This window comes from Stegodyphus dumicola, chromosome 7 (assembly GCF_044657685.1).
Source record: "Stegodyphus dumicola isolate Sdum_Otavi_A_Nest chromosome 7, ASM4465768v1".
Classification (NCBI taxonomy): domain Eukaryota; kingdom Metazoa; phylum Arthropoda; class Arachnida; order Araneae; family Eresidae; genus Stegodyphus; species Stegodyphus dumicola.
Genome location: NC_140774.1, coordinates 96,544,410 through 96,564,688, shown reverse-complemented (window position 1 = coordinate 96,564,688; position 20,279 = coordinate 96,544,410). Strand labels below are relative to the sequence as shown.

At 30.5% G+C, this 20,279-nt stretch overlaps 1 protein-coding gene across 1 annotated transcript in view; it reads right to left on the bottom strand.

Annotated features, from left to right (window-relative positions):
• LOC118181464 (uncharacterized) overlaps nt 1-20,279 on the bottom strand; it is a 171,504-nt gene that overhangs the window by 15,933 nt on the left and 135,292 nt on the right. The window contains exons 6-9 of the mRNA XM_085820614.1: nt 18,479-18,550; nt 9,967-10,212; nt 2,967-3,053; nt 2,202-2,414 (exon numbers count right to left, since the gene is read on the bottom strand). Of these exons, the coding sequence (XP_085676740.1) occupies nt 2,202-2,414; nt 2,967-3,053; nt 9,967-10,212; nt 18,479-18,550 (618 nt within the window). The remainder of the gene's footprint in view (nt 1-2,201; nt 2,415-2,966; nt 3,054-9,966; nt 10,213-18,478; nt 18,551-20,279) is intronic.

Genomic DNA, 20,279 nt, shown 5'->3' with positions numbered 1-20,279 from the left:
GATTATTGAAGGATTTTGAAGGATTCTCGGACAATGAGAAATTAAAAATAAGAAGAGTGGAAAAAATAACTCAATGTACTACAAAGAGAAAGTTTTATGTCCAGTATTTACAGAGGAAATTCCATTTCATTATCCCAATGACTTTCCAAGAGTGAAACGCCATTAAGACAAAGCAACATGTCATACTTAAAAATATTACCACTTGAAAATATGAAGGCTGATACAGGTATTGTATATATACCTCTTCAACCTATTCATATAAAGTCCCCTGAGTTTTCATATATGGACTTTTGTGCCATTGGTTACTTGAAAGAAGCTCTTTCTAAGCACAAACCTATCACAATTGATGGACTCTGAAAAGTAGTGGAACAGGAATGCGAATCAATAGACCTAGAAATTTTATGAAAAGCTCTTCTATTGTATAAATCAGGATGCACATGCATAGTCTACAGAAAAAGGCTACCAAATTGGACATTTCAAAAAATTCTCTTTACATTTTAAACATTAGTTAAACAGCTCTGAAATTATTCTATAAATGTATGAACTCCCTCTTTAATATACATAAAGCACAAAAGATGCATATTAATCTTATTGGTGAAACATCTAGTGGCTCTGGGCATTAAGTTTCAAGTGATGCAAAAAAATTATCCGAGATTTTCAACTGCATAGTTGCGAACCCCTAACTGTTGTGTAATTCAAGGCGCAAATGTATATATAGTGAAATCTCCTGAGGTTAAATATCCACAATTGCAGAAAGTTTTGGCCTTCTGTGGTGGTGACTCCCTCACAAAGCATGACTACTGGTGATGTTCAATATCATTATTTAAATAATTTCAGAAATACTGGTCACTTCAGAGGAAGTAATCTTATTTTAAATAATTTGTACCTGCATTTGTGAATACATATATGCTTCTATTAAATTAATGAATTCCAGAGAAATGGAGAAAGTAACTTTATTCCATCCCCTCCCCCCCCTTTCCGATGTGGGTAAACTTTTTATTCAGATACAACACTGCTATATACACAAGTTCCATTTTTTTAAACTCAGAAGATTCAATTAATCAGAATCATCATTCTCACTCTAGGTGATAACCACCACGGGTTTTAACCTATACTTGTTGCGGCCTAGGCCATTCGCTTGTAGATTTCAGTGGTGCATGAGCACCTCACCCGAAGGGGGAAAAAAAAAAGGTCGAGGCGGCGAAGCCATGAGGTCGAGCATTCTAATACTGCAATGTAAACATAAGAAAGTCCTCTCTTTAGTTACAAAAGTCCTCTCTGTAAACAGTTGAAAGTAATTGGTCAGGGCCAGTCACGTAAGAGGTCACCCTCCCAAGAACTGACCCTGTGAGAAGCTGCTTAAAATTATTAAGAACAATTATACTTACAGCAAAATAAACAGTCATTATTTTCTACCAATCAGAAAAAATGGAAAAGAAAGCACCAGCAATGGTTTTCAAAAAGTACTGACCATGAAAAATATCTTGAATTCCCTGGTATTGTGTTTCTCAGAAAAGTACGAGGCATTCATGCCATAAAATTTAGTTATTTTAAGTTCAGCATTTTAAATTCCCATTTAAAAGCAATTTTAAATTCATCATGAATGTAGAAGAATAAATTTTTAAAGCAGATTTTCAGTTCACTTTGCTTTTTAAGAAATAAGAAAAATCTTATTTAAAACTTTCTTACATTATCACTATATCAACATTTATATTTTTCTCTCCCCCCCCCCGAAAAAAACATTCAGACTTATCCAATTTCACAGATTATTATCATATATATTTGTTTATATAACATAAAATACAGAACTAGCAATATTAAAAGTTTAGGTGCATAATATTTGACTAATCATATTTTCACAATAAGATAAGCAATATTATTCAATTAGCAGATGAAAATCTGATAATTAATTCAACCAAATAGTTAGACAAATTATCAATTAAACTTACGTCATGAAAAACACAAATTCTGCTTTACACACACATATCTTTATAAAGACATGTCAATAAATAAATGAAAGAACTCAAGCCTTTAATTAAAATGTTTCTTTGTAAATTAGCAAAAAAGTCATTAATGAATGGCTCCTGAATATCAGCAGAAATATTAATCTGAAATGTTCATTTCATAGCAACAATAATTTAATTAAATGTTTTATTACCAGAATTTCCATAATTGGTAGCAATAATAATCTTTTTTATTACCAGAAATTTCGAAATCTTCGCGTATTTTCTCAAAGTCTTTCTCAGCAATTTGATTACTAAGTAATTCTTCCATATCTTGAAAGTTCGTCAAATTTTTGCTTTTAAGTTCTTCATCATTCTTTTCAATACCTTCCTTGTTGTCAACTTCAGGATATGTAGCATTTTCGCTATTAGAGGAATTTATATCCAGGAATGTTGTTGGTATAATCTGGGCTAAAAAATATGTTTAAAAAAATTAGTTAAGAAGTAAAATACTGCAAATTTATGAAATATTCTTAAAAAAATACAACATAAGTGAGGATTGTTACAATATCGAAACAAATAAATTATAATATTTTGGAAAGATTATTTAAAATTAAAAAATCAAATAGAATTTAACTATTTTTCTAAAATCTTCTACTTTTCCTGTATGTACGAGTATATACACCAGTTGATATTTCCAATATAATCAAAAATTAAACTAAACAAGCAGACATACACAATTGTTGATGCAATGAATATTTTTTTAATTAAAACATACAAATATGGTAGCATACTAAAAAAATGTCTTTGAAAATGTGGCATAAAGAGCTATAAAATTTAGCTAAAAATTAAATTTTATAATCAAATAAAAAACTTCGTTCAATTTACTAAACAAAGTTTCTTTCACGAATTAGTAAAAGAGCTTAAATAAAGGAAAAGAGTTTAATTAATAGACAGGAGAACTGTAAACATAGTTTCAAACGATGCAAAAAAATTATCCGAGATATAAATATTGAAAGATACCTGAGCAGATGCAAGTTGGACACTTATGACCCTCAGGAATTCCAATGTGGCAAGATTCATCAGCACATAATGGAGTTGGACAAACAACTTAAAGGAAAAGGTGTAACAAAAATAATTTAAAATATGGAAAAACTTCATAACATTTGAAAGATACTAAATGACTTCAGCATTAATTTAAATTCAACACATTATGCACAAATAACTATTATCTAGTGCATAGTTTGGTTAATAAATAAAAAGATTTATTGTAATTAATGAACAATTTTTAAATGAAAAGAATGAAGAATTATCTTTTGAGTTTCAACAGGAAATGAAATAGAATCTTCAATGTTTCCATGTTAACAGCTGGGTCATGGAAATAAACAAAAGCTTTTTTTAAGAAACCTATTTATAATATTCATATACCTTTAACATCTGATTATTAGAAAATAATGTTTCATTTTCACATCAACACCTTATAGTCTATTAGTACGTATGATGATTATCAATAGCTTCACTTTTTATATGTAAAGATCTGGTGCTGATTAGAGATGATTCATATATATATCATAGCTGTCAACCTTGAAATCTTAAAAGTCAGGAGAAACCATGAGGATTTCACACTATGCGGCGACATCATTTGAAAAGAACTCCAAACTGACTTTAATTCACATTATAATGAATGGTTCAGGTTAATGAACTATTTGTAATCCAATCCTGATATAAAGCATATTAGGATTTAATTGGCTATTCTAAATTTTAGATCTTTGGCTAATTTCATCTTCTAATTTTCTTACACATTTATACTGAGAAAATCCCAAATTAATGCATGTAATATTTGTGTAGAATACATTATTAATGTACCCTATATTGAAGTAAATGAAATTAAATTCAAATATTAGCAAATTAAATATTGCTTTCATCATCAAATAAAAATTTACAAGTGTCTACAGTAGATTGACAATTCAGATTAAATTAAATTTAATAATGGGGAAAATATGCAATTCAGATTAAACTAATTTTAATAAGAAAACATATTCTGAAAAATCTATAGGGGTGAGAGCATTGAATTTCCCTAATTTAAGTTTCCTTAATTCAATAAATTTCATTTATGGCTGGAAAACATTTTTCTTAATAAAAGCTAAAAACATAATCCAGGCGATATGATGAGAAACTGGATGAGTAAGCAGCTATGATATATGTGTACATCTGAATTAGAAATGATTTACATACTTTCAAAAACAAAATCTAAATGTTAAAACAGAATGAATATTGATAAGTATTAGATGCTTTAATGGAAGATAATAAAATACATAATTTATCACGCTAAAAAAGAAAATTCAGAAAACCGACTTATATTACTTGGTTTTCCAACTTAAATAATGTAGCAAAGAATAAGTAAATTACTTTTGGCTAGTAAGTTTAGTCAACAGACACAATATACTGATAGTTCAGTACAGATTCAGCCATCTCCGCAAACAGGCTTTTGTGAAAAAGATTCTTAAAGATAATTTAAATTCAATGAATGCATAATCTACTTCATTTCATTATTATATTTTAATGGATGAAGTAATAAATACAAGTATACCTTAAAAAGAGAAACAGATCATTTTAAACACTATTATGCAAATGAGAATCTTTTTATAACTTCAATGATAAATCAAGTTAAGTCAATAAAAGTTAAGATTTACTAATTCCGAGATTACTTTTGAATGACTAACACTTATAAGATTATAACACATCCTATGTACCATTAAATTTGATCATTTATTATAATGTCATTGTATCTTTTCCAATTTTTTCTGATTTCTGATCTGATGATACTTCAGTTTGTACAGATAAGTGAAATCAATATTTAATAACATAAATGTCTTCACTAGAGCTAAACACATATTTATGAATGCAATAATCTGTTTATATAGTAAGCCTTATTCTTGATCATTTCTAACATAGTCTGATATTCGATCACTTGATTCTTGCTCAAGTGTGATCCAGAAATACAGTCATAAGATCCTTTAAACCACATTACTTGCCACATCTTAAAATACTTCATTCCATTCAGCCTCGGATTGTCGTCACTGCTGCCTGCACGCTACTCTGCTCGTCACTCTCTGCAAGTATTATCTCTCAACGCCGCTTTTACTGCATTTTAATTGCTATCATCACTGTCTAAAATTGCCATTTACCTCAGGACTCTCTACAAAAAAAAAAAAAAAAAAAATTCTGCCATACCTCAACATTATGTTTATTATTGCTACTCTTCAACCCAAACTCCACAATCGCCACCATTCGGAAGCAGATCCAATTGCTAGACTGGGATAGGGTCTCTTATCCAGGCGCCCAAACATATGAACTTAGTTCATGCAGAGAAAATCATTTCTGAACCATTCTGAGTAGAGTACCCTCCAACACAATTCATCCCTTTTCTTCAGAGATAACATTAGCTTCTAAGATCTCCAGTGCACCAAAATTCCCTCCCCCCTATATTAATATTTGAGGTGAATTGGTTTATTATAATGCTGCCATAAACAAATTATTGATATTTTAAAATTTTATCAGTTACTAAAATCGTACTTTTTAGATTTACTTCATGTGTTAGCATAGATTCCGCTTTCTGTGTCTGGTAGCATGTTCTGTGTCTTTGGAACATTACTAGTATCAATAACGATACATATGTATACAATATAAGGCCCTAACCACAGTCGGAAATTTTCTAATAGTTAAAATTTCTATTCTTTACTTCATTATATTTCAGTTATATTAGTATCTTCAGAGAAATGTAAAAAAAAAAAAAGAAAAAAAAAGCACCTTTATTCCAAGAAAAATGCTATACCAGCTATGTTTGGAGATGATTTCAATCACAAATTTATAAAATTGTAGAAAATAACAACACAGTAATAAAACATAGACAAATCTGTAAATCAAATATAACTTAATAAAGAAATAATATTTTGAAGCAAAGAAATTCATAACTTTATGGATAGATTTCTCAAGTTCACTGTGTTGTTTTCAATGCTGGTGCACACCTTTTTCATTAGTTCCTGTAAAGAGACGACTGATCAGAATTAGACTTAAAAGTTCTTCGTGTTTAGAAGGGGCCAAAAAAAAAAAAAAAAAAAAAAAAAATCGTGGCGTAAAATAATTCTGCATATTTTAGCAGATTTAACAGGTATTCCAAATTCAAGTATTTTCAAAGGTGTTGAAATAAATTTGTTTTAACTACCAGTTGCCAGTTTTAATTGTAAAATGTAAATCAAAGTATACTGATCTAAATTAATTTGATTTGGTACATCAATTGATTGATTGTAGTTTCTGGCACAAAACCTTACGAGGTTATGTGTGCCAAACAAAGGGTAAAAACAATGAATACAAAGTATGTTAAAAGTTTTATATGGACAAATACCATACATTTTAGATGAGGTAAAAACAGATTACAGTTCATAATAAAAGTTAGTAACCTTTAAAAACAGGAACAACTTGTGATGATGGCTTTTCCCTATTAAATTGTTTAAATCTAATTTTAAACATTTAAACCATTTTTGACGAAGATAATTAAAACTATGACTTTCTAATAAAATATGACAAACTGCCAGATTTTCATTACAGTTTGTGCAACGATGATTTTTCTCGCCTTTCGGCAAATATTTGTGAGTTAGTTGACAATGACCTCTTCTCAAGCGGGTCAAAATAACTTTTCCCTTCTATTTGCTGTAGACAACCTGCATTCAATTATGGGCTTAACATTTCTGAGCATGTTATTCATTTGATCATCTCAATGCCTCTGCCATTTATGAAAAATTTTATGTTTGATCATCGTGCTGATATCTGCGAGTGGAATCTGGGAATTAGGTATTGTAGTAGCAGTTTTAGCTGTAATGTCCGCTGGTCTTTGCTGACCTGTAAATGACTCATCCATAGTCAAGTTTTTAACAGATAAGGGATCTATATATAAGTAACATTGGGCTTGGATTGGCTCCCCATGAGGTATTGGACCAAGGTACACACTTTTAAAATATTCATAGTTTTAAAAAATTTCCTTCTTAGGGAGGTGATATGGGGAAGGAAAGTTAACGTATTGTCGAACAGCATTCCTAGGAATTTTGGCTCCTTTTTTACTGGAATCAGTACATCTTGTAAAATAAAGTTCGCAATCAGGATGAGGAATCTTCCTACGACAAAAATGCGCACACACAGTCCTCTGGGAAGAAAATCTAACACTGTTGTCTTTCAACCATTTAAGTATTCTGTTCAGGGAAGTTTGCAATTCTCTTTCTGCATATTTCATGCCTGCCTCCTGATAACAGATTTGCAGGTCATCAACGTAAAGTGTATCATGAAATGTAGGAGGGAGCTGTTTTAAGAGTGAGTCGATTTTTATGATAAATAGAATGACACTGCTTTGTGGAACTCCCTCTTCTTGATGTAATTCCTCAAAAAGTGTAGGGCCAATCTTCCTCTCCTATAGGCAAGATTTTCTGATCCTATAGGGAAGGTTTCCTCATAAGCCTTTATTGTCCAAGTCACAAAGGATACCGTACCTCCATGTAGTGTCATAAGGTTTCTCTATATTACAAAATATAGACATGAAGTGATTCCTTTTCATGAACGCTTTATGAAACCAGTTTCTAAAGTAGAATATTATCAATGGTTGCCCATCCTCTTCTAAATCCATTTTGGATATGGGAATATACAGTTATTTATCTCCAAACAGTGGACCATGTGAATGTTGACAATCTTTTTAAGCAATTTGCCAAGGCAGCTAGTTAAAGCAATAAGGTGGCAACTTGATGGATTCACAGAAGATTTTCCTGGTTTGAGGATTGAGATAATAAAGCTGTCCTCCATGCATTGGGGAATACTTGCTCTTTCCATATTCTGTTGAAAAGGAAGAGGATGGCTGCGAAAGACTTACAGGAGATGTTTTAACATTGTATAGTTGATGCTATCTAGACCAGGACATGATCTTCTTGTCTGCAACAAAGCTCTTTTCATCTCTAGCATTATTAGATCTTGATTATAAATTTCAGAGGTAGGAGAATTAAAATGAATCAAATTTTTTTCAATGAGCATCTTTGCAGAAAAGAAGGAAGGATAAGAGTTACTGCTATTTGGAACAGCTGAAAACGTTATTCAATTGACGTCGGCAATTCTTTCCCTGCTGGTAACTGTAGTACCATTTAACTTTAAGATGGAGAGAGTGTGATCTTTGTAAATGCCGAGAGCTTTTTGAACTCTTTCCCACACCTTCTTACTTGAAGTAGGGGAGTTTATCGAAGACACATATAAGATCCACGAAACGCACTTGATATGTTTTAGCTACTTTGAATATTATGAGATTTGATTCAATAGGATATCGCCGAAAAATGCTCCAGGCCTTCCTTTGTTTTCTGATGGCATCCTTGCACTCAGAATTCCACCAAGGCCTTGGTATTTTGGGAAATTTACAGACGTTTATGGGATAGAGATATCAGCTGCTTGTATGATTTTTTCTGTACAGCCTTCACAGCATGATCAATATCCATATCCTTCCCCATTTCTTCAGTGAAGCAGGCATGATATGAAAAAGAGTTCCAGTAAACTTTATCTAACAAAAACCATGATGTTCAACAGACAGAAAGACTATCACAAAAGTTATATAAGTTTTTATTTAAGATTTAAACATATGATCAAACTACTTTTCAACAAAGTTTATACCTCCAAGTGACATAGCTTTTTGGATTTGCTGTTGAAGAGCTGAATTTAAGCAATATTTATTAGCTAGATTTATATATTACTTATTTTAATGTTTCTATAATCATTTATTCATTAAAATCATAAGATTATTACAGAATATAATAAAACAAAATATTTTTTAAATTACAAATTAATGCATACAACGTAAAACAAATGTTGCATGGAAAAAAAAAAAATAGTCATGCCATTTAGAAGGTAAGGTAAAAATGGCTGAATAATACTTGGGATAGTTTTTTATTTTGACATGCAATTAGCTGCAACTTTAATTAGATTTTAACAGACTCAAATCTTTATTCAGAAAGATCAGCATTAGACCAAACTGCCTAACAATATTTGAAAAACTATGACTGAAAGTTAACTGAAGTTTATAGGCTGAATTTAACATCAAAATATTTCTGAGATTTCACAAATATGTTAATGGCCTGATTATATCTCCATTAACAAGCAAGACTGTTTTCAGTGGAAAATGGTATATATGAATCTATCATAGATAGAATTGAATGGACAGCATTTAAAAACAATATTTTTTATATAGTGTTGATTTCTCCATCAAAACATTCAATAACAATGTTATCCACCATGTTATTAAAAACCACTGAAATCTTTCCCACTACATAAAAGGACAACTTGCATATTACACCTGCTCCCATCAGATAAAAAACAAAAACAGTTACATTAATTTATTAATCATTTGCTTGAATCAGGAAATAATTTCATTTCACTCTACTATACTAACTAATTATTGCTCACATGAATTCATGTTAAGGTTTTCCGTAATTTCTTAAAGGCTACATTCAAAATACCCTGGAACTATCTGACACACACACACAAAACACACACACACATACACACACACACAAACAAAAAAAAAAAAAAAAAAAAAAAAAAAAAACTTTTTTTAAATGATGTAACTTGCATTTTTTTATTATTATTTATTTATTTATTTATTTATTTTTATTTATTATTTTTTTTAATTTTATTTTGTCAGAAATTAATAATGCACAGTATGCATTTATATACATGAATTAAGTTAAAAGCTTAAATCTGATACTGGCAAAGCTAATAAATCTGTGGAGTAAAATAAAAAATAGTTAACATATATTAATACAGCCCTTTACTAATTATACAACTTTTAAAGCTGCAAACAGCTGCTCAATAACAAATTGTCAGCATGTAAATATTAGTTGTATAACAAAGTGTAAAAAATTATAAGCATCAGTTATAACTCTTCATGAATAAGTCATAAAACAATCAATAAAATTTCAGTTATTCTTCATTTGCCACTTACTTTCAGTTACAACGTCATCCCAGTCATAATTAGCATCATTATCTCCAATCAGACATTCATAATATGGACAGCACTGGCCTGTAGTCTTTGAAGCATAACAATTTTTAGCATTTGGAGGAGGAGGACATGACTGATGAATACATGTAAAATCAGGAGGAACTAGACATTTGCATTTTATACATGGATTACTCACTGCAAATTCAGCATTAATCTTATAGAATTTTCCAGAAAAAATGCAATGATCACCTTCACAAAAGAGAAAAATATGAAAATGTAATCTATAAATAGCAACAAATGATATAAAATACACATGACACATATTGTTTGACTATAAATTGTAAAGAAAAAACATTATTTATGCTGCATTATGATATTTTTTTTTTTTTTTTTCAAGTTCAAATTTTAAAAGAAAATTCAGATATTCTGGGTAACTTTTCAAATATAAATTAAATTCATTCTTCATATACTGATAGTGTAGAAACTAGTGGTTAAAACCCTAAGTTCCAATACTTCTTAATTAAGAAATTGTAGTTAAAAGATATTTAAAGTGCAAAGTTATTTTAGCATTTATATAAGGTTTTCATATTCAAGTTAATAACTGAATGTATGGTATGTTCTTCATAGAATGAAAAAGAACACAAAAGGAACAGATCAGATTCATCAGAATCCTCTCTTTTACTATATTACCTCACATCATTAAATACAATATTGAGTTCATTAGTGAATGAATAGTTTTCTCATTTCCCTGAGAATTTTGAATGGATAAGAAACGAAGAAATATGGCTGCAGAAAATGGAAGATGTAGAAATTGGTAATAATTATTTTTTTTAAGCATCAGGGCTGCTCTCAATCCTCGCCTTTTTTTGACTGAATCACTTTTCAAATAAAAGGGTTGCACCAAATATTATCACCATGCATTACTTTGAAGAAATACTACAGCAAATATAAAATAAAATGTATGACAATACTTAAGATTCTATTGAGAATTCTAAAGGTATGGCACTTTTAAATACTTGGTGATTTTGCTGTTGAATTTTATGTGGCACAAGTGCAAAGAAAGCGATGTTTAATAAATAATGTTAACAATAAAAAGACAAAAGAAAGCATGGGCGTAGCCAGCTCAAATTGCAGGAGGGTGCCCATTACAACACCTATGGCTATACTGTTCTACCTATTACAGCATCTTCACGTATATAGGAATTATTACGTGATGAATGTATTATGTTAATGGCAGTTATCTTAATATAAAGAATAATTATACTATGAATTTTATTAATAATAAAATTATGTAACATAATTACGGATATATGCAGTTAATCATAGTATTTATAATTATTACCTTACATATTAAATGCGTAACTCAAAATTTTTGTTTTTTAAATTAATTAAAAATTATTATTAAAATATGAATTTTGAAATTCATCTTACTTTGGTTTCATAATACAACTATAAAGATAAATAAAATTATAAAATCCATATTTCTCTTGTACATAATAAAGATATTGATTTAAATACATAAAAGTTGTAAATGCATCGTTTATTTTGGACATGAAATTAAATTGGAAATTAAAAGTAGTTAAATTAATTAAAAATAGTTTGTCAGAAAGGACAAACATTTTTCTGGACTTTCATTTTGTTTCGGCATTTAAAATATTCCCGAATTCCATTTATTGTGGCTGTAAACTGGCAAATATATCAATAACTTTGTCAATTGATATTTATTTGGTATAATTAATATCAATTGACAAAGTTATTGATATAATTAATGTTCATTAATGCCAAAGAATTTTTGCGCTCTTCCATCATAGTAGCTCTATTATAATTTTCTAACCTTTTCAAAGCATTTGTGGAATGTTCACATTTGCAAGATATTATTGGCAGTGTAACTGCTATGTGCAAGAGCACATCAATATTTGGTATAAAAATTTCATTCGAAGCTTTTAATGTCAAAACTGGTGTGTCTTGGAGCTTTTCTTTGGGAACAGACATAAAATGTTGTTGCTAAAGGTTCGTCTCTTCATTTAGAAGTTCCTAGGAGGGTAAATCATCTTTATATATCACCTTCAACTCATTTTACAGCAATTTCATTCATACGAACAGGCTGGTTGTATGCAAAACAGGGATACAGTCTTTTCTAAACTTGAAAATTGAGATTTTAAATGGAAAATGAGACGGTCAAGTATGGGATTGGTAAAATAGTTTTATAATAATTAAACACTGAATCAAAATGAGCATTATATCAATAGATTTGCTTTCAAAGGATGCATGGCAGTTTAAACTCTACATCTAATATTTTACACATTTTCCCGTCATGATCAAATATACTCTCAAAACTCTTTCCTACATTTTCACTATCAGAAATAAAAAAACACAATTATTTCCTAAATCATGCTATAGGCTTCCACCATATCAACAGATCGTCCTCGAAATTTAACTCTCATTCCTTCTAAATGACATAAATAATGATATGCTGTTATCAATATTACGATGAAAGTTGTCACAGCACAGAGTTGCCGTTTCAACTGAGACGTAGACAATTTCCTGTAAAACTTGCCTTTGCTATGATCATCAATAAGTCTCAGGGCCAAACGCTTAAGCATATTGGCATTTTTTTACCTCAGCCTGCATTTGGGCACGTCAACTTTATGTTGCCTGTTCAAGAGTTCGTGAAAGAACGGACGTAAAATTAAAAATAATTGATGGTCCTCTGCAAGGCGAGCTTAAAAATGATGGAAAGATCTACACAAGAATGTTGTGTACATGCAAGATCTTTGACATGTGAATTAACATTTTATTATTTAAATCACCTTTATTTATTGAGCTAGCGATGGCTCTTAAGAAATGTACCACTGGTGGTTTCCTTCATTGCACTCTACTTTAAGCAATTAAGCAAGTAGAAGGGGGAAACCCCGTGGGCAGTAAGCAAAGAGGCGTCCTCGCCACCTGCCCTGGGTCATTCAGTTTTAATCAGCAGACACCTTTGCACAAATCATTTTAATTACAATTTATAATATCTAGAACAGCGGCCATGTTGTATGACCACCGTCGATGATGTATATGATCTTACAATTCATCATTACAATTAGTATTTCATATATACTAGCTACTGTTTGTTTAAATCAGTATGGAAAAGCATATGAAGGTTATCTGTCTATGGGAAGGGATGCCATCCCATTTGTGAAGAACTTTCTAAGGGAAACTGGATTGTATTTACCTTATGTAAAAGCTAGCACTGTTCAACAATCTTCTAGATTTTGCCCACTACTGAGCTATGTACTTTTTTCAGTCTATTTAAATTTTCTTGTTTTATACTTCCTTTTAATCGGTAATTATCTGATTATTTGTTCCAAACACAAATGCACACAAAATAAATAACTGAATCTGAGAGCTTTCTGATTTTACACTATGCCCAAAGGGGGCATTTTTTTTTTTTTAATGTTTTGTGTGTTACCTCTATTTATTAAATATCATGTTCTTTGCACTTAAATCATAAAATTCAATTTAACAGCAATACCGCAAAATATATTAAAACGAGAACATCTTTCGAATTTCCAATACACAGTCTCGCGCGCTGGAGGTAAAAATGTTTCTCCCCCCTTTTTTCCCTCCCCTGTAACGAGTTGCCATTGCTTGCTTTAAAATGGATGAGTTTGTTAAAGTTTTACAAAATGTGAAATAGATAATAAATCAAATTCAAAACTCCAAATTTGGGCTTCCAGATGCCCATGTTTGAGTGAAGTTATTCGAGTTATTCAAAGTTTGAGCTGGTACTGTTGTTTTGTCACAATGCGACAAACATGCATATATTCATTCAGATTCTTCCTTAGTTAATTTCTTTAAATATAATGCAGGGGTCTAATATATGGCGGCAACAATTTGATAAGTGAAACGCCATTTATACTGAACCAACTCAAAATGCCAAAACGAAATTAATCGCCCTTCTGGGCAATTTGCCTCTTTGGGTTAATATTAAATTAAATAAATTACTTGGCAGTGAATGAACTATCTGCATATTTAACAACTACCTTATTAAATTAATTTAAATAAGAATAATTTAAATTGCTACATGACTTAGAAAATAAAATTAATTTCACTGAAATCATCAAAGTTGACATGCTCTTTACATTATTCCTTCCCACCCCCCCAAAAAAATTAATATTTTTGTTACATTTATTGACTTAAATGAATTTCGAAATTAGAGTTAAAAACAATCACTCAAAATTATTTTACTGTGTTTCTTTCCCTTTTTTGTGCAATATTTACATAATACATAGCAAATCTCAAAATGAAATACCCCAACTTATTTATTTATTTATTTTTGTAAATACTTATTTTTTTTTACACATTATGCTTTCAAATGCTTGGTTGGTCTGAAACGAAAGGACTTTTTCTTCTTTAGTGACATTAAGCTTGAGAGCTAGAGGGAAAGTGGGACCGGATACGCAGGGCTAATTCAAAACTGTAAAAGAACAAAAGCTTTGCTACTTGAAAGTGTCACCTAACCGTCGAAGTATTTTCCCACCGCATGTTTGGTGAGGAAGAATGGCTTTTCCTGATTACTTCTAAACTGAGAGTCGTAGACTTTCCATTCTTTTTTAATCACATGAATGTTTTTGTGAAGCTGGAAAGCATTATTTTAAAAGTTTAAGTCTTACCTATTGAAAATTAACTAGTTCCCCCCCCCAAGTATGAAGCGGGAGGGTGCTCGGGCGCCCAGGGCACCCCCCTGGCTACGTGCCTGGAAAGTTTTGTAATTTATTACTAAGAAAACTAAACACATATGATAAACTGAAAAATAAAGAAATAAAAAACCACTATGGTAAGATTTAACATTTTAATGGAGAATTCTAAAGGTACACTGCATTTAGAAATTTTGAGATTTTGATATTGAATTTTATGTAGCATAAGTGTGAGGAAAAGGATGTTTAATGGTAAAGTTCAAGAGATTAAAAAAATTATGTAAGGTATCTTGTTATGGAAACTGAATATTAATATGATGAACTCGGAAAAGACTGAAATAGAAAAATGTGTGGAAACACTTAATACTCTATCGGAAGTTTTAGAGATAGGCTGCTTTAAAAACACTTGCAGTTTTACTTTTGAATTTTATGTGGTGTAAGTGCAAAGAACATGATCTTTAATAATGAAGTTAAAAAAAAAATTAAAAAGTTGTGCTATCATGAGTGAATCCAAAAGCAGTCTGATAAACTGTAAGCTCAGCTAGAACAAAAAGTACTCTGGTGCAAAGTTAAAATTATAAAAAATAAGCCTTTCAGATTTTCTTTTTTATACATAATATGGTCAGCACGTTACATAATTTCTTAAGCAGTTAAGTTAGCAAATTATCAAAAAGGAGTTTGAAATCTGGTAAGAGGAAAAAAAGAGCATGAAGAAAATAACTGTGGTATTAGAGCACCATAGGAAAACTAGTGACATTGTTTAGGTACCATTAAATGTAAACCTAGCAAATCATAGCTTTACAGTATATATTAAACAGCTATTCAGTCAAATTTTTTCAAACATTTGGTAGTTTGATTTAAGGAATTAATTTAACATGGTAAAAATAAATAAAACATTAACTATAAGAAGTTAACAAGTTCTCATCAAAACTCAAAGTTGGCTTTATTACCATGCAAATTAAAACTGCATTCTGCTACAGTTGCTATCTTAGCACTTGGCTGAAGGCCAAGTAAAAAAAAAAAAAAAAAAAAAAAACTGCTGTAGCGAATAAATTAATTGGTTCTTGCTAGGATAAATTTATCTTTAAACATAAAATAAGATATTTTGAATATTTTCTATTACATGTGCAAATGTAACAATAAATGCTTTTTCTATAGATGGAATACTCATGAGCACTCGGTAGAACTAAATGTTTTACCAACAGGTAGAATATTTATAACAGTATTAGTAAATTAAAAAGGTTCCTTTTTGATTAGAACTTTTAAAATAAATTAAGAGTTTTTTTTCCTTTGTTTGCTTATTGCAGAAATGACACAACTGTAAAAAATGCAAGTTAAAGAATTTTAACTTCATATTTTTTATGCTCTGTGCACCTTCATATTTAAGAAAGTTTCACACTTAAATTTCTTGCTTATAATATGATAAATTCATGTGAAATTTTATAATCAAATGCTCTATGCAATTAATTGAATTTAGTATATTCCTCCACATGCATATCAGAAGGCAGTAACTTTTTCAGACTAGTGAACGAAAGCAAATAAATGAAATAAAATAATTCCCAATTCTAAATGAAAGGAAATAATATTCACAATATTTACTTTTTGTTCATTATATGCACCAAATTTTAAAAATTTTTCTCAAATTTTCATTTTTTTAAAATTTAAATGTTATTTTTACAGGTATTTTTAAGTTGATCATTAATAACTCATTAATGTTTTATTTAAAGTGCATTTTGTAGAGAAAATACAGCACAAAACTAAACTGAAGTGGTATATTAAAGATATATTAAAGATCATAAGATCTTTAATATATCTTTTAGATCATGACAGCGAATTACTCGGAATGTTAAAATATTAACAATTTAAATTCGAAACACAATTTTTAAATAACATTCTGCAGCAAATTTAACGTTTGAGTCATGAGTATAACTAAAATAAGGTGCTTCAAACATTATATTACACTAGTTATCTAAGTTAAGGAAAAATCACAAAAATAGCGATAACTCCCTAAAAAATAAGCCAAACCGTGTAAAATTTAAATATGTTGCCAAGTAAGAGTAGCTGAGTAAAACTGTGATATGCAAATTAGTGATGCTGCTTTCGGAATATGTCATCTGGGAGGAGCATAAAAGTCCATGTTTGAGAGCAAGCCCACATATTTCACTGTGACAGTGACATCAGAAATCTGAGATAGCCAATTCATATCAATGACCTCCAGGCATCATTTGCCTGCAGAACTGCAATGGAGAGTCATTGGGAGACTAGAGGCAGGACAAAGTCAAACAGAAGTGGCCAGATGGCTAAATACGAGTCCTTCTGTGTTTCATAGACTTTAGAGGCAATTTCACACCACAGATTCGGCATCTAGGAGGTTTAGCGAAGGACAGCCAACTGCTACATAGAGCGCTGATGACTGATATTTGACATTACGTGCATGCAGGAATAGAACCGCCACTCCAACTCTTCTTAGATCCTCCCTTGCTGCAGCCACCAGAAGGTTCGTGTCAGCGTCAACTGTGCGTAGAAGGCTTCACGAAGGTGGTCTGTATGTGAGGTGACCAGCCATTTCTGTGCGGCTTACATCATGCCATAGAAGGGACCGTTTTCAGTGGGCACGACAACATGTCCACTGGATGCCTGATCATTGGAGCGCAGTTTTCTTTAGGGATGAGTCCAAGATTAATCTAGAAAGCGATAGTAGGTGTTATTTGATGTGGAGAGAATTTAGAACCCATTATCATCCGTCAAACATCCGTGAAAGAGATGCGTACGGAAGGGGCAGTGTCTGTGTTTGGAGTGGCATCTCTTTGGGTGGATGCACAGACCTCCATGTCTTTCCAAGGGGAACCGTGAATGCTCAGATTTATAGAGATGACATCCTTGATGTTTATGTGCAGCCAATATGCCAGGGCAATAGGTGATGCTTTCTTGTTAAAGGACAACAACGCAAAACCACAAAGGGCTCGCATCGTAGATGATTATCTTCAACAGGAAACAATTATGTGAAACTCAGTTTATACTGAGTAAGTTTAAATACTATGGTTTCTAAGCTGCCATTTATGATGAATCCTAGTAAGATTTAGTATTACAGAGAAGAATGCTTTCGCTGTTGAAAAGTTTTAACAACGCTACTACTTGGGTATTACCCTTAGACCTGGTTTTTAGAACTATGTTTAAGAAATAGCAATTTTCAGTGCTATAATACACGCAAATTAGGACTGTGAATTGTAAGAGGCTGCAGGCTAGCTGTATTTTTTGATTTTGCAAGTTAGTAAAACCTTTATTTCTTGAGCTGTACATTAAGTTCATTCACAAATTGTAATTATGTTAAGTAATTAGTTACTTTTTAGTTGTTTATAAGTTCTTTATCCTAGTGCAGATAATTACTCATTTAGACGCTGTAATAGCTAAGATAGCCTTTAGGTTATCTGGCAAGCAATGAATTTATGTTAAGGGTAACAATGCCAAATGATCATTATATATTTTAATTAAGAATTTTATATAAGCAAATAATTTAATTACTTTAATTTTACACATTTATGAAAAATTCAAAAGGATAATTCAATAATAACCGACATATTATATAGTTTTTATTATTAGACTTGCAAATTTTTTTTCAACATAGTGTCAACATGCACTTCTTCAAAATAAATATACTCTTTCTAAATAGTTTATTAAATAGAAATATTTCTAGTGGATGGTTCTGTTATTTAAATATTAGTAAACCATTTTTTACTATAATGCCTATTGTTTCATTCAATTATACAGTATGAATCAAAAATAAAAATATTAATTCCATTGGCAAAAAGAAAAATATAAAAGCACTGAATTACCAGACTGTACATCGCTTTCATTTAATGCATCATCATTCTCCATAACTGTATAATTTAAAGTTTTTGTTTCAGCTGAAATGAAAAAGATGTTTGATATAGAAAATACTAATTTTAACCTTAAATTCCTTTAAAATTAAAATAAATTTTACATAATTTATACTTGTTTTGACCCCAAAGTTAATATGTTAAGACTTTTCAACACAATGAAAACATAGACTCAAATAAAACTTAATATATCTAAAACATTATTTTGAAAATAAAGATATAATTAAATTAGCAAAGTTATGTGTTATTGATTAGAATAAAACATAAATAATATGAGGATGAAATCTAAGAAAACTTGTATTCAGATTTTACTTCTTGCTTCTTTCTATGTATAAAGCACATACTTTTAACTTTCCTGTACATCATCTGAGCTTTTGAGTCAATTAAAATAATAAACAAAGTAGAAAGACCATTCCAAACATCATTATGATTGTTTAAAAATGCCATTTATGAAAATAATTAAAAACTATATACAGTCAAAAGTCTTTAATCCGGACGTCCATAATCTGAAATGATCTATAATCCGGACCTCAAAGTTACAAACTTCCTGCGCATGCGTTTATGAATGCGCATAATACGTTTATGCATGCGCGTTTAATGTATAATGGACAGTGTAAGCTAAGCTAAAATTATCTAATTATCTATTTCAGTTAATGTTGCAGATTGTGTTGTTCCTTAATCTTCAAATTGGATCCGGCTTATTATTTTTTGCAGACTGTTAGAGCAATTTTTATAAAAGTAAGCTTGAATTTTCGATTATGTCAAATAGAATTTCCCATTCTGTAGCTGCCAAAGGATCTACAAAGCGAAAGCATGTTTCGATGTCCATTAAACAAAAAGTGGAATTGCTGCAAAAAATGCATAAAGACATGAAGAAAGTGACAGAGAGGTGATTTGTTTCTCTAACCACTCCGAAATCTGTTTATCAATTTCACGCTGCTCTGCGGGGGGGGGGGGGGGGACCTCACGGCACGCAATGAACTGGAAGTTGATCTGTCAGCAGTATCCCTATCTTCAGGGGAGATGTTTTTATTTTATTCGGCTTATAATTCCTACTAAATGTAGTGCTTCATCTCGATGTACTCTGATATGATTTAAATCAATTTCCTCGTCATTATAAATATCACGAATAAGCATAAAATAGTTTTCTGGTTGCAATTTTCTAATTTTCACTATGCGTAATGTATGCTTTACGCATGCGCGTGTTGAAAGAAATGTTTAATAGAGTAAACAAATGAATATTAAGCTTTTTTTTGTAAATTTTGATACCCTTTAGATCACAATTGCTCTTTATTTCATAAATTGCAATTTCATATTTTTAATTGTATAATTTTTGCATGCCATCTTACTAGATTTAAACTGATGATCTATAATCCGGAAAAATCGATAATCCGGAATCGCCGAAGTCCCGACAAGTCCAGATTAAAGACTTTTGACTGTATCTTTTATAATGATAAAAATTTTTATAAATAAAATCATGAGCAAAATACAGTTATCTGGCAATTTAAAATTTTATACACATTCTAACTTTAAAAGTATATGAATATAGTATGAATTTATGTTATCATTTACAAGATAACAGACATGTTATTAAATGAGGAATAAGCAGTATATCCAAAATGAGTATGGAATGTTAAATGGCAATGCTAATTTTAATGCAAAGAGTAAATTAAATGCTGCACTAGTTTGGAATATAAAATTGGTAATTTACTTAAACAGTATTTTTCAAAAATGAAACTTGACATTTATAATGATT